The sequence below is a fragment of the Pituophis catenifer genome, unplaced genomic scaffold (assembly GCF_029215685.1).
Source record: "Pituophis catenifer annectens isolate HBS135680 unplaced genomic scaffold, rPitCat1.0.hap2 SCAF_1, whole genome shotgun sequence".
Classification (NCBI taxonomy): domain Eukaryota; kingdom Metazoa; phylum Chordata; class Lepidosauria; order Squamata; family Colubridae; genus Pituophis; species Pituophis catenifer.
Window position 1 is genome coordinate 250,139,175 of NW_027256881.1, and position 23,169 is coordinate 250,162,343.

At 35.9% G+C, this 23,169-nt stretch overlaps 1 protein-coding gene across 1 annotated transcript in view; it reads right to left on the reverse strand.

The window, feature by feature from the left end:
- The window catches only part of OTOG (otogelin), a 99,250-nt gene that overhangs the window by 5,758 nt on the left and 70,323 nt on the right, over nucleotides 1-23,169 (reverse strand). Inside the window, exons 35-50 of the mRNA XM_070935098.1 lie at nucleotides 19,558-22,658; nucleotides 18,588-18,756; nucleotides 17,689-17,834; nucleotides 17,263-17,352; nucleotides 15,000-15,183; nucleotides 14,075-14,295; nucleotides 13,155-13,293; nucleotides 12,454-12,648; nucleotides 11,240-11,452; nucleotides 9,244-9,348; nucleotides 7,405-7,515; nucleotides 6,337-6,438; nucleotides 5,893-5,991; nucleotides 4,612-4,652; nucleotides 2,200-2,275; nucleotides 1,589-1,767 (exon numbers count right to left, since the gene is read on the reverse strand). Coding sequence (XP_070791199.1) covers nucleotides 1,589-1,767; nucleotides 2,200-2,275; nucleotides 4,612-4,652; nucleotides 5,893-5,991; nucleotides 6,337-6,438; nucleotides 7,405-7,515; nucleotides 9,244-9,348; nucleotides 11,240-11,452; nucleotides 12,454-12,648; nucleotides 13,155-13,293; nucleotides 14,075-14,295; nucleotides 15,000-15,183; nucleotides 17,263-17,352; nucleotides 17,689-17,834; nucleotides 18,588-18,756; nucleotides 19,558-22,658 — 5,171 coding nt within the window. The remainder of the gene's footprint in view (nucleotides 1-1,588; nucleotides 1,768-2,199; nucleotides 2,276-4,611; nucleotides 4,653-5,892; nucleotides 5,992-6,336; nucleotides 6,439-7,404; nucleotides 7,516-9,243; nucleotides 9,349-11,239; nucleotides 11,453-12,453; nucleotides 12,649-13,154; nucleotides 13,294-14,074; nucleotides 14,296-14,999; nucleotides 15,184-17,262; nucleotides 17,353-17,688; nucleotides 17,835-18,587; nucleotides 18,757-19,557; nucleotides 22,659-23,169) is intronic.

Consider the following 23,169-nt stretch of genomic DNA (forward strand, 5'->3'; position numbering starts at 1 on the left):
TCCTTGAAAGGCTTCCCCAGCTTTCTGCAAAATGTATGTGCACACAGAGACACTTTGCTTTCCTGGGAACTTCAGCAGAATTGCTTATTTAAAAAAAAAAAATCATTGTATTAAACTACAGTGTACTTCAGTGGCTACTTTGACTTGGACTTAGATTATCTAGGTTTACTGCTGCTTAAAATTCATTGTGGGTCTTTCTGGATGAGCGGTTTGACTTGAAAGGGCAACTACTGCTTCACTTCATTTTTCCCATTGCAACAGAGTAGGAAATGTGAACAGAATACATCAATCCAGAGTTCTCACTTGAGGCACAATGACCAGGCTCAAGTTATTGTCTTTTAGACACATTACATCAAGGGTGTCAAACTTGCAGTGTCACATTGTCGTCATGTGACGTATGTGACTTTTTTCCCGTTCGCTAAACCGGGGATGGGCATGGCCAGCGCGTGGCGCATCCGGCCTGCGGTCCACAAGTTTGACATTCCTGCATTACATTAAGACCTAGTTCTCTTTAAAAGTCTGTAATACTGGGAAAGGTAGAAAGGAAGAAGAAAAAGAGACATCAGCCGTGTAAGGTAGACCAAACCAAGAAATAGACACCATGGGGCCTAAAACTAGTATTGTTAGAACAGCTATAATAGCAAAAACGTGCAAATCTGAACTTCTTTTACCTTCATGTGAAGCATGGAGGACATGTTTATAAATCTCTTTCTTGGTATGGGCTCAAGCCATATTTATCTGATTGTTCCCTTGGTAAGAGACCTTCCCTCTGTCCATCAAGGCCATCCTCTCTATTCTTTAAGAAAATAACCAGCAGCAAGACGGCTGGGTTTATCTTGGGAAGACTAGACCAGGGATAGTTTATACAGGAGAAGGTCTATCTATGTCAGTGATGGTTAACCTTTTTGGTGCTGAGTGTCCAAAGCACGCGCACCCACAAATGCATGCGCAAGTGCCCAAACCCCCAAAATGCAATGCGAGTGCCCCACTGCTCATGCGCCCTGCCCCTGCGCATGCACCCCGGTTCCCCCCCTTGTCCCATTTTGGCATCAAAGTTCGTGCAGGCGGCTTTCCAGACCCAAAATAGGGCACGGGGGGCCTCACGTGGTACCCCCAAAATGCAATGCGAGTGCCCCCGCGCATGCACCGCCTCTGATCTTCGGGCAGAGACCCGAAGACCAGCTGGCCAGTGGGAGGCAGGCATGCATGCATAGTGGAGCTGGACTGGGGCAATGGCTGGTGTGCCCGCAGATAAGACTCTATGTGCCACCTGTGGCACACATGCCATAGGTTCGCTATCACGGATCTATGTGGTCACTAAGTGTTAATGTGACACATAATCAGGTTACTGACACTTAAACCTTCTTCACATAGTTGAAGAGTTGGAGCATGGGACTTTGCATCTCAGGTGAGGGACTCAAAGACTTTAGATTATTATTCAGGGAACAGTCAAATTCAAGGACTGTTCTAGCACATTCAGGTGGAGGATTGGATGGATTCATCTTGCCATTAATGTCCTCTTTCTTTCTTTTTTAACTTATAGAACTTATTAAAGAGAAAACTTATAGTTTAATTTTGAACTTCTTACAGATTTGCACCTTGCTGCACAATCAATAATGGAGGTATTTATCCGATAGAACTTGGTAACAGGGTCAAGTATACTTGTGCAGTATGAAGTGTGACAAATGCCAGCAGATGAGTGTTCAACAATGGATTGTCCTGGAAGCAGAATGCCTCTTTCATTGTTCAGACATACTTTGTCTTTTGCTGGAAAAATTTCAACAAATATGAATAACATTATGTAAAATTGTTCACACACTTGAAATAATATTGCTATTTCAAGCAAAGAAAGTGAGACAAACAAAATGCTTAAATATTCATAAACATCACTAATGAAAGAAAATGAACACAATAGTATTTACTCATGACCTTCTCCTGACTTTTATCAACAGAATCCTACAGCAGTCGTAAAACAATGGAGCTAGCCACAAACATATCCATTCAATTCTCCTTGAAGCTATTTTCAAGTCTTCAAATTGCAGGGAAATAGCATATGCTTATAAAAAAAAATTTATTCTAGCATGATTTTTAAATATGAATTGTATATTATGCTGCCTTAAAAATGCCTGGTTTATAAATAGAAACATTATTCATACTAATACAAATTAGAGCTTTCAAAAGAAAAATGGGTTAACTTACAACATTTGTATTTAGCGCAGTGACAAACATTTTCTGTATTGTTCTGGAATTTTTCATCTAAGACCATTTTCTCTCCCTGTTCACATCAGAAAAAATATCAATATTATCCCATAAATATTGTTCTTCAATATCAGTGCTTCTGTTTACTGTGCTTCCTAACAGGATTATGGATTCTAACTTAAAAAAATAAAGTAAAAAGCCCAGTTCCGTCAGAATTCTTTGCTATATTATTCCTATACATATATATCCAGAAGGAAATCTAATTCCAAAGATGTCTTATATAAATCACTAACTTTGAGATTCTAGGATATGTTACTTGAATTACTAACATTTACTAATTAATTCTGCTCTTGTTTAACAAAAGTCAGTGTTGAAGAGATCAATGGGACTTACTCCTATTGAACATACTGAGTCAACGTGATATTCCCAGTCTCCAAGACCCCCAAATGTACATGTTGTTAACTTTTCTCAGACGAAAAATGCATGTCAGAGTAATAGGCAACCTCTCTTTTCACTTTGTTGAATGCTACCAAGAGCATTTAATTAATATATACAGCCCTCATGTACAGGAATGGATGTTACAATGGACATTTATTTGCAATATGTACTTGTTTTATTAAACAGGTACTATAATTACAACAATTGATGAAACATACATACAGTCAGGTCCATAAATATTGGGACATCGACACAATTCTAACATCTTTGGCTCTATACACCACCACAATGGAGTTGGAATGAAACAAACACAATGTGCTTTAACTGCAGACTGTCAGCTTTAATTTGAGGGTATGTACATCCAACTCGGGTGAACGGTGTAGGACTTACAGCAGTTTGTATATGTGCCTCCCACTTGTTAAGGGACCAAAAGTAATGGGACAATTGGCTTCTCAGCTGTTCCATGGCCAGGTGTGTGATATTCCCTCATTACCCCAATTACAATGTGCAGATAAAAGGCCCAGAGTTCATTTCAGGTGTGCTATTTGCATTTGGAATCTGTTGCTGTCAACTCTCAAAATGAGATCCAAAGAGCTGTCACTATCAGTGAAGCAAGCCATCACTAGGCTGAAGAAACAAAACAAACCCATCAGAGAGATAGCAAGAACATTAGGCGTGGCCAAAACAACTGTTTGAAACATTCTCAAAAAGAAGGAATGCACCGGTGAGCTCAGCAACACCAAAAGACCCGAGAGACCACGGAAAACAAGTGTGGTGGATGACCGAAGAATTCTTCCCCTGGTGAAGAAAACACCCTTCACAACAGTTGGCCAGATCAAGAACACTCTCCAGGAGGTAGGTGTATGTGTGTCAAAGTCAACAATCAAGAGAAGACTTCACCAGAGTGAATACAGAGGGTTCACCACAAGATGTAAACCATTGGTGAGCCTCAAAAACAGGAAGGCCAGATTAGAGTTTGCCAAACAACATCTAACAAAGCCTTCACAGTTCTGGAACAAGATCCTATGGACAGATGAGACCAAGATCAACTTGTACCAGAGTGATGGGAAGAGAAGAGTATGGAGAAGGAAAGGAACTGCTCATGATCCTAAGCATACCACCTTATCAGTGAAGCATGGTGGTGGTAGTGTCATGGCGTGGGCATGTATGGCTGCCAATGGAACTGGTTCTCTTGTATTTATTGATGATGTGACTGCTGACAAAAGCAGCAGGATGAATTCTGAAGTGTTTTGGGCAATATTATCTGCTCACATTCAGCCAAATGCTGCAGAACTCATTGGATAGCGCTTCACAGTGCAGATGGACAATGACCCAAAGCATACTGCAAAAGCAACCAAAGAGTTTTTGAATGGACAGAAGTGGAATGTTATGCAATGGCCAAGTCAATCACCTGACCTGAATCCCATTGAGCATGCATTTCACTTGCTGAAGACAAAACTGAAGGGAAAATGCCCCAAGAACAAGCAGGAACTGAAGACAGTTGCAGTAGAGGCCTGGCAGAGCATCACCAGGGATGAAACCCAGCGTCTGGTGATGTCTATGCGTTCCAGACTTCAGGCTGTGATTGACTGCAAAGGATTTGCAACCAAATATTAAGAAGGGAAAGTTTGATTTATGATTATTATTCTGTCCCATTACTTTTGGTCCCTTAACAAGTGGGAGGCACATATGCAAACTGCTGTAAGTCCTACACCGTTCACCTGAGTTGGATGTACATACCCTTAAATTAAAGCTGACAGTCTGCAGTTAAAGCACATTGTGTTTGTTTCATTCCAACTCCATTGTGGTGGTGTATAGAGCCAAAGATGTTAGAATTGTGTCGATGTCCCAATATTTATGGACCTGACTGTACATACATGAATGAATTCAAAAGATCTAAGTATACTCTAAATTCTAAAAAATAACAATATTAGGTTGCAGATAATTTAGGTATATTTCAGTAAGATTTCTTACCAGTTTACACTGAGGCTTTGGAATTGTATCACATGCACATTCTAAAATAGTAAATTAAAGAAGAGAAAATCAGTCCTCACAAAGCTATCCATAAGATGTGAATGCAGCGAAACATCCATCAAATGTATTTTTTAAAAATTATATTGTTCAAACAACACAAACAACACTGCACAAAAAATTGTGACACTGTAAATATTTTGAAGATTCATTATAGTATAAACTTTCAAAGAAGAGAGAGCACTTCACTCAACGAACTGATGTTTGTAAGTACTGTAACAATGATTTTGTTAATGTAATCCTGCGAGAAGGATAGAGCAACCACTTCTTGTCTTCCCTCCTCACAAGGCAAACATCAATCTTGCAAGCCTGAAAGTGCACTTCTTCTTCCTCCCCTTTGCAGTCCAAGAAACTTAGGAGAGCTCCTTCTGAGACGTTTGCCATACCCCAATTCTTTCTACAGGCTCAACTTTCTCTCATTCAACTTTTGCTTAGTCTGCGGCATTTAATCTTGTCTCTCAAAGTCATTTGTGCTTAAACATGGCACCCACCCTTTGATATATTAACCTCCCCACCCCTGAGATTAGATTGACCTGGTCTCTGTTAGTATTTCAGAAAGCCTTGGAAATTTGGCTTTGTGCCCGAGATGGGCAACTATATAGATTGAATAAATACATTTCATACATTCAATATTTATTCAGTGTATGTAAACAATTCTCTAACTGTTCAATGGAATTTTTATGTTCACCTTATCTATGTTGGCCCTGACTATAATTCTATTGCAAAGGAGCAAATAATGATTTTGCATATTAGTAACATTGGTTGTAGATCAAAGCCCAATAATGAACATTTATGAGCTCAGGTGGAGCAGTGGTTAGAGTGCAGTATTGCAGCCTAACCCTGCCCAAAACCAGGAGTTCAATCCCAATGGACTCAGCCTTCCATTCTTCTAAGGTTGGTAAAATGAGGGCCCAGATTGTTGGGGCGATAAGCTGATGTTGTAAGTTGCACAGAGAGGGCTGTAAAGCACTACAAGGTGCTATATATATAAGTCTATTGCTATTTTACAAATAATTTAATTATAAGTTGTAACAGATATTTTGGAGACTAAGGAAAACTTTCTAGGCAATAAAACAACTCTAAAAACTATGCAGTGTTAACCTACCACATTTCTTGATTGGTCTGAACCATAGTTATAATTTTAATTCAACACCATTGATTTTTGTACTTCCAAAAAAAATGCTTGAAGATAAATGGGGATAAATGGGGAAAAAACATAATTACCACATCTATGATATGGACAACATTTTTCCGGACTCCAAACTTCTATCAAGGACATTCCCAACATACATTTAAACTCAGGACAATGAAAGGTTTCACAGACTGCAAGTTAAAAATAGAAGACAAATGTGGTTTTATCCTCAGATTCTTGAAATGGAAGAATTTCATTTGAATGAAAAATAGTCAAGGTGATACTTATTAAATCACACAAAAATAAAATGTTTAAATTGTGTGTTTAACCTCTCAGTATTAACTATTTACTGATGTACACCTTAAGATATATAGATAAAAACTGATAAACAATATGCATTAATACATTAATCTTCTATCTTTCTTGCATAACTACATTGATAATGGAGATTAATAAAAAATTTAATTCATGACAATTTTTATAGCTCAGAACAATCAGTGCAGAATAATTAAGATAACTTCTGAGAACAAACTCACCACACTGATAATCAGGGCAACATCTGTCAGTGGTATTGCCATCCACAGTGAGTCTTTCTCCTTCTTGACATGTGGGAATTTGATCAGAACAAATGCCACAGGCTAAAATAGTAAAATATAATTTATCTGAAAATAAAGTCAGCTATTTTTTATTATTCTGTTTTCTTTAATTGCATACAGTTTCGTGAACTACATTTTACTTCCTTTTAACCTTTTAGTCTACCACAAATGAAAACAGAATTTCCTTTTTAATGTGTCCAGTGTGCTCACAGTAAAAAATGACAATAAAGGTTATCTTATCTTACCTATTACACAAACTGATGAATACAAATTTTACTACAAGAAGGAGGGAGGTACTTATTCAGCTCTTATTCAGTTAAGCTTTCAGTGCACCATTACAATATCATTTTTAGGCAATTGTTCACAAGTGAGAAATTTCAGTAAGTAAACATTACTTCAGGATTGATCACTGAAGTAATACAATATGTATACAGGATTCAAACATAACTCCAGGGGTGAAATCTACTTACCTTCCTTACGGGTTCGGAAGTGCACCCGCCGTGCGCATGCGATCGCTTCGCTCATGTGCATCACATTTGCACACAGACCTTCTGCACATGCGCAAATCCTTCTGCACATGCGCAGAAGGTAAAAAACACGCAGGCAGGTGGGCGGAGCTTTGCTCTGCCATCATTACTGGATCGCCAAACCACCGGCCAAGATTGCTACCGGATCGGGCGATCCAGTCTGATCCGGGAGCATTTCACCCCTGCATAACTCCCATTTTTGCAATTCTTAAAATCAAAAATGATCTTTTTTTCTTTCTCTTCTTCTCCTCCTTGTCCTTTTAAAGAAACCTCACCTTTACTCTCATTACTAACTAAGTCTCAAATCACTCCCCGCCCACAAAAAAAAATTAAAATGGCCCTGAGTCACCAAATGTTTTTTGGAAGCAATATGGATACAGGAATGTATGATGTGATGCATGAAACAACAGGTATTATTGATCTAAGATACTATTATATCTTTGAGGCATTAATGTGTAAGTAAGAATTAAATCTGACATACAGCAAATATAAGAGAAGCAGCAGGTGCCTTCCACATGGGCAGCAACCAAAGTTTGATCGGATTGACAATGGGGAATTTGTTCCATAGACTTACATTTTTCTGGATCACATTCTGAAATAAGCAGAACATAAACAAGCCAAATAAAGTAAAATAAAACTTGAACAAGTGCTCATTTGTATTACTGTACTATTATTAATTTCCAGAAGAATATCTAGTACAGGTAGTCCTTGACTTACAACAGTTCATTTAGTGACTGTTCAAAATTACAACGGCGGCACTGAAAAAAGTGACTTATTATCATTTTTCACACTTATGACCGTTGCAGCATCCCCATAGTCATGTGGTTTACATTTGGATGCTTGACAACTGACTCACATTTATGACAGTTGCGATGTCCCAGAATCATATTATTCCCTTTTGCGACCTTCTGACAAGCAAAGTCAATGGGGAAACCAGATTCACTTAACAACCGTGTTTCTAATTTAAGTGATTCACTTAACAAATGTGGTGAGAAACGTCATAACATGGGGCAAAACTTATTTAACAAATTTCTCACTTAGTAACATACATTTTGAGCTCAATTGTGGTCATAAGTTGAGGACTACTTGTATACGCTGGGTTGCCATTCTATTTTTCTTAACAATAAGAATTGTTGTTAGAGCCCCTGACCGGGACTGCCACCCTTTCATCATAATTCATCTTCCTATTATTGTTACACAGCACTTCCTGGAGAAAGAAACTGCCTTATCCAGGGTCCTCTCCCTTAAGATTGGTTTTGCTATTGGGAGAGGAGGGTCCCATAAACTGGAGAGGAGGAGGAATAATAATGATCGTGATCACCATCATGGAAAATTATACCCTGTAGCATTACCTTCTGGCCTTGGTAAAACAGGTAGCTAGAGAATAGCATCCTGTCTTTTCTTAAGAAAATGAAAACAAAAGCTTCTATCTTCTGATTTTAATTCATTATAAATAAGAACAAGTAAAACATCTTTTCATCTTGTATAGACAAAACAATTGTAACTGGATGGAATAAAGCATTGAATTCTGACAAAAATACGAACAGTACAGTATCTCAAACGTTAGTCTCCCACTGAAAGCGATGGGAAAACCAGAAGGCAGAACTGATGGTCCGTATCTGAGTTCAGATCACATATAATGGCTTACAAGATTTTAACTAGACAAAAGACAATTAAAAACTACCAGTGGCCAATTTCCAAATGACAAGATTAAGAAATGCAAATTCTGGCCTAGAACTTCTCCTTTAGGAGAAATTCTGCAAAGAGAAATTTCTCTCAGCTTGCTTTTCCAGATAGCTAATCTTGACAAATCCTTGACTACCATAGTTTGCAACTTTTAATCAAAGTTCCCTCTTAATTCCTTTTGACTCCCAATGCTTTCTGAATTTCAGTTTGGTGAGTTCATTCACTTTCAGCCCTAAGACATTTGAGTTCTGATCTCACCTGGACCCTAAACCATTCATTCTCTTCACTGAGACTTGTCTACTTAAGAAAGCCTTATTCTCAACTGACTTAGTTTTCTTTCTGGTTCTGATTCATTTCTTGCCAGTAGTCCCAGATAAGGTCCTCCCATGATTTCTCACGTGCACAATTCTCTAGTGACCCAGGGTGTCAAACTGGCGGCCCTCAGGCCGGATGCGTCACGTGCAGGCCATGCCAGCCCAAAGGTTTTTAAATAGAGAAGAAAGGGCTGGTGAATCACCTCCTGGTTTTGCTCAAATGATGGAATTTGAACTATCCTTGCATCACTTATTGAAAACTTTATACAAACCAGTAGAGATTATTTTGAAAATGTTTTTTTTTTAAATTCAATACTTACCACATGTATAATTTGGACAGCAGGAATTATCTTGATAATAGGTTACCAGTTTCTCTAAGACTTTGCATTCAGGAACCAGGGTGTCACAAAGGCTTTGATTGCAAGCTTTATGGATAGCCAAACAGACCCAAAAAAAAATTAAAAAAAAATACTGCTGAGTGTAGCTTTAAACATGTGCTGCATTTTGGCACCCACACTAAACATTGCCACAGAAATATTGACAATTATAAATTTATTAAACCTCAGTACTGCCATGCCCTGTAGAAGATCCTGGAGTCAAGCAAACAGAAGCAGATTTCAATAGGCAATTGCAGTCAACTTTTTTTTTCATATATACATATACGTTTCTCAGAAAACAAACTGCATAAAAAAGATTCTTTTAATTCAGGATAGGAAAATAATGCAAAGATGGCAGTGGTGGGTTTCAAAAAAATTTACTGTGTGGGTGGCTTGGTGGGGGTGGCTTGGTGGGCATGGTAGGAAGTTTCTCCTTAATTCCAGGTTGCTTTTCTCCTTGATTAGTTTCCATCCATTGTTTCTTGTCTGGCCTTCTGGTACTTTGGAAAATAAGTTGACCCCCTCCTCTTTTTTATTTTCACTGACCTCAGAATGATTAGATAAGGGGAACTGTAGTAATTTACTGGTCAAGTAGTCCAGAATTTCCAGAACTGACATTAGTATTTATTTGTTAGATTTATGATCCCCTTCCTTCAGGAATTCCTCCCATTTTTCTCCAGAGCAACATTATGAATGAGTTGGGCTAAGAGAAAACAGTCCTATGTCACTAAATGATCTTCCATGGCTGAGGGTGGACTTGAACCTTGATCTTTGTACCTTAGTCCGACACCTTACCACAACACACATAGTCAGGTGATCAGATCTGAACAACTTTGCTATTCCCATATCATATACTGTCTATTATGTGTTTATTTATATCCTGCTGTTAATATTTTTTATAATTCAAGGCAATGAATATATGTAATACTCCTTCCTCTTCCTATGTTATCCACAACAACCCTGTGACTATATTGTAAATAATTTCATCCCATCATTTTTATGTACTACTTTTCTGCAACACTGTGTTCAAGGTTTTGGCTCACAATAACTGAAATTAGAAAGTATAAACAACAGTCAATGTGCTTGTCCAGATTATTGTTCAAGCTTTATTCTGCCTAGACTAGTTTCACTGGTAAAATTTCTTTGATCAAATTAAGAGAACATTATTATAATAATAACTTTATTGTCATTGTGCATGTATACACAGCATACCCATACAAAGAAATTCACTTAACACCCAAAGACCAGGTTCAACACACATAACAATCCCCAAACACCTCCCCCACCCACCACAATTCCCCACCCCTAAACCACCCAAACATCCACAAACAGTAATGCTGTCCAACAGCTCACTGATGGTGGCCCTTTAGTTCATTGTTGAGTGCAATTATAGCTCTGGGATAAAAACTATTCAGAAAACGTGTGGTCCAAGTTTTAATTGTTCTGTATCTTCTTCCAGAAGATAATTGCAACTCAGTCAAATTCAACAGAAAGTTATTTAGGTTACCTTCTTAAATAGGGGTCAGCTTCAGGGTTTACAGGGTTGCTTGCTATGGATCTATTACTTGGAACCCTGACATTATGATTTCCTTAAGCAGTACGTATATTTTCCTGGTAATCTTAGCAACTTTAATGGCAATTAAATAGCTATTTTGTCAGGCTGTAAACAATTCCAGATTGTCTCATTGGTTTTCAGTCAATATTCCTATTCATGCATCCTTTATCAACTTTCTTCCTTGCTTTCAATGATCTCAGCCTTATAAACGAATGAAAAACAATCTTCAAATTATATTCAATTATATGCAAATCAAGTCACTTGCCACTAGTGTGATTTTTTTTAAAAAAAATGCCCTTTAAAGACAAAACATTTGTTCTTGTTATTTTTTTTTTTTCCCTAAAAGAAAGCCATTCAAATACTGGAATATGTGAGAATACTTACTGCAGACTTTCTGATGACAACAGGACTGATCATCAGGGACAATTAAAGCCACTTCCCCAAAGCGCCGGCATCTGACATCATAATTAACAGAGCAATTGTATTCCACAGCAGCAATGGTATCACTGTCCACACATTTGTGCATGCAGCAATCACTACTGGAAGTTTTCCAAATTTCACCTACTGCACGAGGCACTCCAGAATGATCTGTACAGGCTGAATTGTTTAGAAAAACTACATGCATTAATATTTTTCTAAAAATATTTTTAACACTGGTTCAGCAGTATTGTGTCTAATGCTTATGTGAATGCAAAACCGAAAGTTGTTGGGAATCAGGCAGAATGCAAATGTAATAAATAAAAACAATGGCAACCAACAATCTTCTAGAGTGAACAATGCTAGCACATAGATAGCTATAGGCTTCAGTTACAGCACTACAGACAGAGAAAGATAATATGCTTCAACTTCTATACAAACAGTTGTAAGTCTAATTCATAAAAAACTGAATCATTAGGATTCTTACACTGTAATCTCTAGTTTATTGATGTACTACAGTCATTCTTATGCCATCTATTGTTGTGAAACTTGGTTTGTCTCTAATATCTATTATAATCCACAAGAGATAAATTTGGAAGTATTTCTGAATATGCAGAATATTTCTAATATCCAAATAGACATTAAAAAAGAGGAATCTCTGTAGACTAAGATATTGATCCAAAGACAAATAAATAAATAAATAAATAAATAAATAAATAAATAAATAAATAAATAAATAAATAAATAAATAAATAAATAAATAAATAAAACCTTTCTCTCTATATAAGCACAATTCACAAACTAAAAATTGCTTCCATTCATGAATAGGCTCCTCTAGGAGATGACCAGGCTGATCCTGAGGGTGAGGTCAAATACGTCATCAGTTTGGAGTCATTCCACTCCCGCAAGAGACCTAAGTCCAACCTCCCTTGAAATCTATTGATTCTTATTTAGTGCCTATTTGCCTAAACTGTTAGTAGATCAGATTCTTGTGTATAGTAGAACGTAATAAACGTGAAGTACTTTAAACTCAACTCCTGTTCCTGACTACTTGCACCAGGCAGTTACCTCTATGAATGAACTAAGATCTATTGGCTATTCAGTTACATGAATTTTATCACAGCTGTCTGGTGGATTACATATTTCTCATAGGCTGCAGAAGAAAAAAAATTAGCACCTACCACATTTCTCTTCCGGGATGCAGAGAGCTGAATGAATTCGATGAAGGATGGTTCCTTCTGCACAGGTGCAACCCTCAGTGAGCACCAAGCAAGAGTCTGAATCTTCTACAGTTGACTCTGTACTCTGACAAGTTCTTGGGGCGAGGCATGGATGTATACAAGCCTTATAAGTGAAACCTTCTGGACAATGAAAGGCTAGCAAGACAAGAAGCACAGTGTTAACATAGTGTTGCTATTAATATGGAAGTCACCAGGTTATAAAACACATTCATTAACACTAATAAGCAGTGGTATTATCCCCTTCTCATTAGAAAGTAAAATAAAAAGAATTTTAGAGCTGGAGAATTGGGGGTGCTTAATCTTTGACATGCTCACAGTTCATCCCATTAATTTATTTCCACACTCAAAGCCCTTTTCCCACAACTCATGGCTAATGTATCTTATCATTTGCTCTGATGTTACTTATGGTACTTCTGTTCATATAGTTTTATTGTTCTGAAAAAACCCCGGTTGTTCCAATATTTACTTGCACTTGCAATACAATCTGTGCCCAAAGATTAACATTTCAAAAAATGGTTGATTTTGGACTTGAACTTAGGTTCTAATATATTATTCCGTTTCATAGACTACGTTCTCTTATCAACTTCCCGTAATGTAGCCTTATTGGGGTCAACATATATAGTCTCATAACTAATACTTACAACAGTAACTAGAATTCCTCCATTCTATGCAGATATTAAATTTATTACACATGGCGACATAAGCAGACAGTGCTAAACACGGATCCTGAATATATTCATTGTCTTGGATCCACAAATCACAAAAAGAAGCTGGAGAAACCTTAACACACATAAAAACATATATGTGGATTAGTAACTGACAGTTGACAACCAGCATCATTAGAAACAACATATATATATATCTACAGTATATTTTATTTATTTATTTTATTTTATTTCAAATTTATATACCGCACCTTCTCCTGAGGGACTCAGAGCGGTGTACAGCCAGATAAAAACATACAATACAAACATTAAAAACAATTAAAAGAATATATATCACTTTGGTCCCAGTTTAAAATGACAAACCAATTAAAAATATTTAAAAATACGTTAAGCCAGGCCGGCTTGCTGAAAAAAGAAAATTTTAAGGGCACGGCGGAAGGCACCGAGGTCTTGGATTCTCCTTATCTCTGGGGGCAGCTGGTTCCATAGGGTAGGTGCCCCCACAGAGAAGGCCACCAGCCATATCTATATCTATCTTTATCTATCTATCTATCTATCTATCTATCTATCTATCTATCTATCTATCTACCTACCTACCTACCTACCTTCCTTCCTTCCTTCCTTCCTACCTATCATTTCAGATGATAAATAGCTATTCATTCCTGAATTATTGTGAATTATGGATCCCACTTCAAATAGAAATATTGCATTGCATTCAAGTTGTGTCAAGACCACCAAAATATTTTCCCTTGAATAAATATCCCATTGGTCCTACTGCAAGGGTGGGCAACTTCTTATGAACATAATGCAATCTATAAATTGACTGTCCATTATTAATATAAAACCAGATTTATCAACAAGCAAAAAAATTGAAGTAGAAATCAAAGATAACATACATAAGGATGGCAGATGCTGAATGTTTGGCTAAACAACATATTTAAGCAAAATGAACAATTCATGGCTGAACAGTTAGCTTCATGGGTTCTTGGTTCTCCAATATACTTCAATGTATCTGACACCAACCAGCTATCTGTGAAGATAACTGAAGCAGCTGCAGTTCTTACAACTGTATTATTAGGTAACATGAGGTCATTTGTTGAAATTCCATCACAGAAACCTGCAAAAGAGAACACCATGTATTTATATATTTTACAATGCTTATAACCCACTTCAATCTGAAAGGATTATAAACCACATAGAGTATAAAACAAAAGAAAAATTTAGTAATCTTTTCCTCCAATACTACAGACCTGAGGAAAATGGCTTAATTTTACAGTTGCAGTTAATATCTAGAAAGGACTTACAGCCATTTGTACTAGAACAAGTGGTATTTTAATTAGGTAGTTCTTCTTCCAAACTTCTACCAAAGTTCAAACAGAACTTTTGTCAGCTTTGCAAGGTAGATCAAACAGGAAACATGACAGATGAGCTAATTCTACTTTATTGTAAAGTAATTATGCTGAACCACAACAGTATCAGAAAAAGAAAATAAGGACAGAAAGCAAAGATAAAATTCCAAGACTGGTGTACATATATATTATTCTACATATCATGTGGTACAGGATAATAGAACTGGCCTAGTTTGGCGGCAAATTTAGCATTTTTATTCTGTGCTTTAAAAATTAGCCTCATTTCAGCTATAAATACTGTTGGTGAGCAATTATCATTTTCTACTCTCACATAATTACTCTTCAAGTTGCAATATAATTTATAAACGAACAAATGTGATATTCCCCTTAAGAAAAGTGTGTGTACTGAATGGATGAATATACAGTATAAAGGTATAAAATAAAATATAACAAAATACTAAAGTTTGCTTACCACACAATCCCATTGTTTTTTGATCACTGGTTGCATTATGTTCAATTATCATCATCCCAGTATTATGAAACCACTGAATTTTAGTATTTGTTGGGGTTTTAATAAGATACATAAAGCCAGTGTCCTCAATTTTAAATCCATATTTTTTAACAGTAGGCCAAGCATATTTTGAATTGATCATTATCTAGAAAACATATAAAGAAATATTTAGGCAACGTTTAAGATTAGAGTTTGCGTTTTCTCATAATAATACTTTTAATAAGTGTTTCTCCTTTTCTGTAAAAGCAAATCTTTTAATCAAATAAATTCTAATGGACCTTCCAATGAAAATCTGTACAACTTGCATATTAAATTCTTAAACCCCAATTAGATAGCAAATCTTGGGAGGAAGCAATCAAAATGTAGTCAGCATTTAGACTAGAGAATTATGACTCAAGTTACATGGATATAATTTAATGCCATCAGGACAATGGGTAGCTTTTTCTGTTTTAAGCCAGTGAGAAATTAAATTCTATAAGAAGCATGATGATGATATAATTTGATTGAAATACATGAAGGTAATAGAGGATATAATACAAGACAATTCAAAATATATTCCAACTGAGAAAAATCAACAAAACTAGATATCTGGATGTTATTGTAATTTTGAATTTTACCCTCTTTTCCCAAAATTCTAAAATACTGAGGCTGATATATTTTTTGCCAGTACATTGGTAAGTAAGTGTACATCTCCATCTATTTCTGATATAGTTTCATAGTAGAAACTAAGATTAACTGGACTTTCCAAAAATTCTGGATGGCTAAAATGGAAAACAAACAAAAGACCTTTCTCTGTCAACAGCCCCTATATTTTAACAAGCTTAATATTAACCTACAGTTGCAATTATATAGTAGTAAACCTTTATCAAATATATATTTTGTTCATTCAGCCTTATAAAACTGATAAAAAATACAAGACATAAAAAAGAGGACGGAAAATATTCCAACACTAACTGCAAAGTAGATATACTGAGAATTCCTATGCATGACTATTGAAGAATATAGTTCCACTAAATATATTCAGATTTCTTTTAAATAAGCACATAAAAGGTAGCAGATTTAACATGCCATTACTGCTTAAAAGCATTCCCAACTTCAGCTGGAAATAAGTAATAAAGTAAGTTTAGTCTAGTGGTTAAGGCACCAGACTAGAAAGCAGGAGACCATGAGTTCAACTCCAGCCTTAGCAATGAAAGCCTGCTGGGTGACTTTGGGACAGTCACTCTTTCTCTTAGCCCACAGGGTTGTTGTTGAGGGGAAAATAGGAAAAGGAAGGTACGTTAGGTATGTTCTCTGCCTTGAGTTATTATAAAATAAGAAAGGCAGGATATGAATAAATAAAAATAGTAATAATTAAAGGTAAAGGTAAAGGTTTCCCTCACACATATGTGCTAGTTGTTCCAGACTCTAGGGGGCAGTGCTCATCTATGTTTCAAAGTCAAAGAGCCAGTGCTGTCAGAAGACATCTCCGTGGTCATGTGGCCAGCATGACTAAACGCCAAAGGCACACGGAACGCTGTTACCTTCCCTATTTTTCTACTTGCATTTTTTACGTGTTTTCAAACTGCTAGGTTGGCAGAAGCTGGGACAAGTAACGGGAGCTCACCCCATTACGCGGCACTAGGGATTCGAACCGCTAAACTGCCGATCTTTCGATCAACAAACTCAACAACTTAGCCACTGAGCCACAGAGTCCCTTTTTGTAATAATTAGCAAAATGTTAATTAAAAAGATCAATAACATTAATAAACAATAGTTAATATTAATTATTTCAGTTACATCCTTCATTTGGAAATTGAAATTCTGAAAATTGGTTTTTAAAATCATAAACATGACTTGAACACCAACATTAAAAAGACCATACAAATTTTAGGAGACTTGGCCACCACAAATGAGATGCCGAAAACTACTAGGCAAAAAAAAATAAATAAAAATAAAGTACTGAAAGAATCTGTTTGAATTTAATTTAACTTTTATTTCAAATGATATCAATTCAATTCAATCAGTTAATGTGTTTAACAGTTTCCCCTTACAGTTGGATTTTAAATCACAAATATCTCAAGAAACTCTGCTCATTTCTTCCAGAGGTTACAGTGGTCCCAAGCTTCAAGTTATGCCACCCAACATAAATCATAAAATTAAAAAAGTATGACTTAGAATTTTAATAAATCCTTTTCCCACAGGTTAACAACAATTACTAAGTAACAGAAGAAGTAAAGTTTACCTTTCTACTTAAGCGGTCAATGATAATCTGGTTAGACAAATATGTTAAATTCAGCATTGCCAAATATAGCTTAGAATAGGTTAAGATCCCCTAAATAAAACAACAAAAATAAGAATTTATTCACAAAGAATTACGAAGTGCTTTCCATCTCTCATAGAATTAAACAGAATGATAAAAAAATATTCCTCTCCCATTGTAAGCCCCAATTTCAACTCCATCCTATATTCAACTGCCTTAATATTTAAGCGAAAATGTTTTAAAAAGTCACTATCTGAAAATATATGGAAAGGATTATTCAAACATCAGCTCCCAAGAGAAACAAAATTAATGATCTTCTAGCCTCAAAGTTTCTATTGGATCAGAGGTCTAAAGACTGTTTGTTTATGCATATTCTATAAATACAAAATAATTAACAAGATTTAGTACCATATTGGTATTTCTGTTGTCAACAACATGAATGCTTATAGCTTCATCTTGTGTTTGGCTGATTATATAAGATGCTTCTTTAAATAAAGCCACATGATGTCCATCAAAGGTGATAAAGCTCAGATCAGAGAAGAAAGTGCACCGACCTATCAAACATAATGTGAACTATTATTTTAAAAAATTTACAAAACAGGCAGATGGTTGCTGGCAAATGGAAATTCAATGTTTTGTTAAATTAGATAAAAGTATGTAACAGATACAGTAAATAATTCTTGAAAATTTGACAAGTAATTTCCTGATAAATAGGTTTGTGCTGCAAAAGAATCCTAATAGGTGTGCAGCTGATACCAAGTCTTGAAAAATAAGAAATTCCGCTATTTCCTATCTTAAAACATTATTTTGTCTCCATACCATGTTTTACTTGAGATCAAAATAAGGTGAATCCAGGGTTGCTTTTTCTGAAATAAATGTCTGGCATTTCTTTCTATTTCCCCCTTTCACATTTCATGCTACTCCAGAAATTTCTACAATCCTTATCAAAATCTTAGGGGCACAAGATGCTATAGATGGAAGAAGGATTCAGTGAAAAAGATATCTTCTTTCTTTGAATGGAAATATTCTCAGAACTGGAACTGGAAACTCTCAATCCATAATATTTGTTGTGTAAAATCTCTATATAACAAGTATTATTTTCAATATCACATTAATCCCTCTTCATTGAGTTCTATTCCATTGCATATTGTGCAGTTCCCCAATATTCTTCTGGTTGAACTGCTACAGTTTCTTATGTAAGGCAGGAATAATTTCTACCATCTGTTCCTTCCATACCTACCCTGAAGTTCAAGGTTTCATCAGCTTAATGCAGTTTTAAAATAAACACTATATGACTAATAACTCACATGCACATTCCCATTTGGGGCAGCATTTGTCGCCATTAATCTGAACAGCAAATCCAAGAAATCCACAGCTGGGTTGCGTTGCACTGTATGGGCAGTACTGGGATTGGTTAACTTGAATTAATTGTCCATCTAAGCAAATATGTTTTATGCAGTCATTTTCTGTGACAGGCTAAGGCATATTTAGAAAAGATTGGTTACAACTCTGAACAAAACAAAAGCAACAAGAACATATTTTCAAGAAATCAACATAGTAGAATCAGGAGCCTAAGTATCCAAGATCTCTTGAGTATTCAGGAATATGTTTTTGTTTTAATTAAGGCTGAATTCTAAAATAGCAGCCTTGAAAAATGTTCAATGTTTAGTTTAACATTAACAGTATGCAAATGATAAAAATAATGTTACAAAGTGAAGCTAGTTATTAAAATAAAAAAATAGCATACACACAAATACTTTCCCCCAAACAATTATACTGAGTAGTTCAAAAGCCCCAAATATGTTCTTAATCTTCTTCATCAATAATATTTAACCCATGAGCAGAATTATCAAGAGACTGGTTCAAGAAAATGGTTCCAGATCATGTTAGATTGCTAGTAGACACATAAATGATCAAGGCATGGACATTTAGCACAATGTATTATAAGAAACGTGTAGCTAAAAATAAAGACTTGTTTGCATCACTAATTATGTTTCAATTACTATGACATATGACGTTTTCAGGGAAGTGCAGGATCAGGATAAATATGTGAAAGCCACAATTATTATTTCTATTTGTGTATTTATTTATTAATCTTGGATGCTATCTGACTTTCAACCACTCTGGATGGCTAAATTTTTAGCTAATAATAGAGGTAAGAAGCTATATCTTAATATATATTATATATCCATGATCTCTAAATTAAAACACACACACACACACACAATTCTCTCCTTTCATATGGTGGGATAAAGATCAATTAATTATGTTACTCACTATACAAGTTGGCTGAGTTGCTATCTCTCCAGGTGGTATGAAAACTGGTGCTGAAGTACCTGACATAGTTTCAGCAGTAGTAAAATTTGCAGCGTATATTGTGCCAGAATCATATACTGGTTTGGTTGATAAATAGGTAGGAGCTGCTGTAGCTGTTGTAGCCTTTGGATGAATTGGTAGTACTGGCAAAGAGCTTGCTGATGCTGTTGTTGCCTCCTTCACAAATAGGGATTTGGATATTGCAGTTTCATTAGTGGAACTAAGTGGAGCAGGGAACGTTGGTGAATGTTTGCTAATTGAAGGTGATGGAGTAAGCTTTGTAGCCAATATTTCTCCATCAGCTTCTAGTATTTTGGAAGGTATGCTCTTTGTTTCTGAAATATCAGAAGGTACTGGAAATAAAGATGTGATAGATTCTTTTGTTCCTGTTGTTTTTTCTAATGATTTTGTAATACTCTGGGTTGTTAGTCCACTTAGTTTTATGGGTGCCGAACTAGAAGAAATAGTGGAAAGTGGCATTTGTTTAGATAACGTTATTGTCTTTTCTCTAGCACTTGTCTTCACGGATGTGAAAGCTGTTGAAATGGGTGTTACTAATACTCTTTCTTGTGAATCTGTTTGACTCACAATTGAAGTTTCTGGTGCTTCCAATATAAATAGTGATGGTGACGTTGATTTTGACACATGAAACAAAGTGCTGGATTCTGTAGATGAACGAGAAGGACTTGATGCTTGCTTTGTGGTAGGGAAAAGGGTCTTGGATTTTTCAGTAGGAAAGGACTCTATTATTTGCTGGGTTGTTTCTTTATCACTTACAAGTGGGATTTGGGGTGAAAATAAAGAAGTGAGTGAAGCAACTGAAGGAGTAACAAATGAATGTGAAGTACTTTGGAAGACAGAAGGCACTGCTACTTTGACTGACTCTGTTGTTCTTAAAGTACTTTGGGGATAAATACTTGTCTGTTCAACTGGAAACTGATACGCCGTAGAAGTTCCTTTTGTAGTTAAATAAGCTTTAGAGGTCAGTAAAGAATCATGCTTCCCTGGTATTTGTGTTATGAGGTATGGAGGAACAGATTTGTCTTTTACATGGGTAGAAATGCTTTCCGTTGGAGATGTACGAACAAAGGAAGTGGCAATCTTGGAAGTTACAGATGACTTTGTTGTCTCAACTGACGGTTTTGCAGTGGTTGCTACTACAGTTATCTTTTGTCTTGAAGTAAACAAAGGAGATGTTTTGTTCACTAGAGAGATTATGGGAGGAAATGTTGTTACAGAAAGAGTAGCTGAAGAAAACAAGGTTGATATTTCTTTGATTGATGCCACTTCAGTTGGTGACCTGCTGCTAAGTTTAGTAAATGGAGGTAAAGTAACCCTAGATTCTTTTACTGTCAATTCTGGAGTTGACCTTAAAGCTATTGTGCTTGGTGATACCATCCTGAAGGTGGTCTTTGAAGTAGTTGGATGAACAGCAGCAGCCACAGGAACCTGAATTTCAGGTGATGAAGGAACAAGACCAGTGTCTATCTTTGACGTTGTAACTGTAAAAAGGGACATTGGAAGGTGAGAAGTGGATGGTTTTCTTGTATATAAACTAGTAGTTTTTTCTGATTCTTTTTTACTAAGATATTCTGTTGCTTTGTCTGTATCAGTAACAGCATGTTGAATAAATGGATATCCAGTTGTTCCAACTGATTCTAACTTTTTAGTGACCAATGGACCCGGGACAACAGTGGCTATGACTTCTTCTATAAATGCAGATTCTGTTTTCAATTTTGTTACATCAATAGAATCTGGAACACTTGCCTTTGTGGTTTTCAGGAGCAAAGGTATTTTGTGTTCTGTAGATATTTTCTGGGAAGTTGGAATTGATGATTCAGATGAAGTTGAGGTTTTAGAGGTTACTATTGTAGACGAAGGTGTAACTTTATAAGATGAAGCAGTTGCAGGCTTTGTCATGTTTGGCTGTATAAACAGTGACTGCTCGGTTTGTAAATATGTTTTGGAAACTATTGTAGCAGGAGAAAAGATATCAGTTTTTCCAGGAACTTTAGAAGTAAAAACTTGAGGTTTTGATATTATAGGTGTGTACAAAGAAAAATATGAACTTGTTTGATATGTAACATTTGATGTTGCTTTTGGTATTTCCTTTTTAATAGTAGAAACTAAAACACTTGGATGTGTCAAGAACGTGTGGGGAAACTGTGTTGGTACTGGAGTTATTGGAATAATAGTACTTTTAAGTTCTTTGATTAAAGCAACAGTTGTCTTGGATGTTTCTGAAGAACCTGGCTCTAGAACTGGTTTTGTGGCTACTAAAATAGTAAATAAAGGAGCAAATGAAGTTTTAGTGTCATTAGTGATTATTAGAGTTGGTTGAGTTACTCCTGGCTTAGTTCTAGTTGGAGTTGTTTGCCTTGATGTTGACAAATGGGAAGATATTTCCAAAGATGGCAATGTTGCTTTGGTAAAAAACTGACTAATATGCTCTATTTTTGATGTTACTATAGATGAAGTTTGGCTTTCTGTCATGTTTTGAAGTTTTCTTTCTATGTCCTCTGTAGGGAAACTCTGAGCATCTATTACTTTTATTTGTGAAACTAATCTAGATGCATCTAATGATTTATCTTCTGTAATACTTGATGGAGTCACAATGGAAGTTGGAGTAGCTGCTAATTTACTTTCTGCTTCAGTGATTGTAGATGTTAAGGGGATTGAAAAGCTTGTCATACTGCTTGTCTGCAAAGTATCCAAAGTAACTACATCAGTTGTTGATGGAGGAACTACAGATATGGGGCTAAAATCAGTTACAAGGTGTGAAAATCCTGGCAATGCACTTGTATCAAAAGCTGATTGAACTGAAACAGCTGATGTAGCTAAAGTAATACTTGGCAATGAAAATGTTGATAGTTTAGCTTTTTCAATGGTTGAACTGAATTGCTGTTTTGATGCAGGTGTTGTTTCTCTAAGTTTTGATGCTGGGGTCACAGAAAAAGCTATTTCTTTACTCAGAACTGCTGCAGAAGATTGAAGAGCTCCAAAAGCTGTATGTGTCTTTAAAGTGGATGGTAGAATTTGAACTTCAGTTGTTGGTTCAATGCCTAAAGACAAAAAACAGATAACTAGTACATGAGGCATGTTTAGTTCAATAATAGACAGAATTAAATCCAACAGAATTAAAAGTGTGGAATGGCACAGCTTTAATAAACTGTTATTAATTTCTAACATCATAAACATCATAAATATAATTTTATTAATTCAAAATTTCATAAATATAATTTAATTAATCCCTTACTGAACACTTCTATAATGTCATATCTTTGTGCAGTGTCTTATTGCCAAAACCTCTTTTTTCTTAGCAATTGTAAATCCAAATGTAGCTATTCCATACAGTATATATCTATTTTAAAATTCTGTATGTAGGAAGAAGCTTCAGGGAATCAGCCTTCTCACAGAATAAGGACTTAAGATTTAAAGTCCTTGGAAATGAAAGTGACTTGAAGGTATCACTTTCTTAAAAGAACAGAGTGCATGCTGTTTTAAGAAAACACCATGCATATATTTTTTCCAGATGGTGTGTAGAACTATTCACTTCAGTTAGTATAGTAGGGG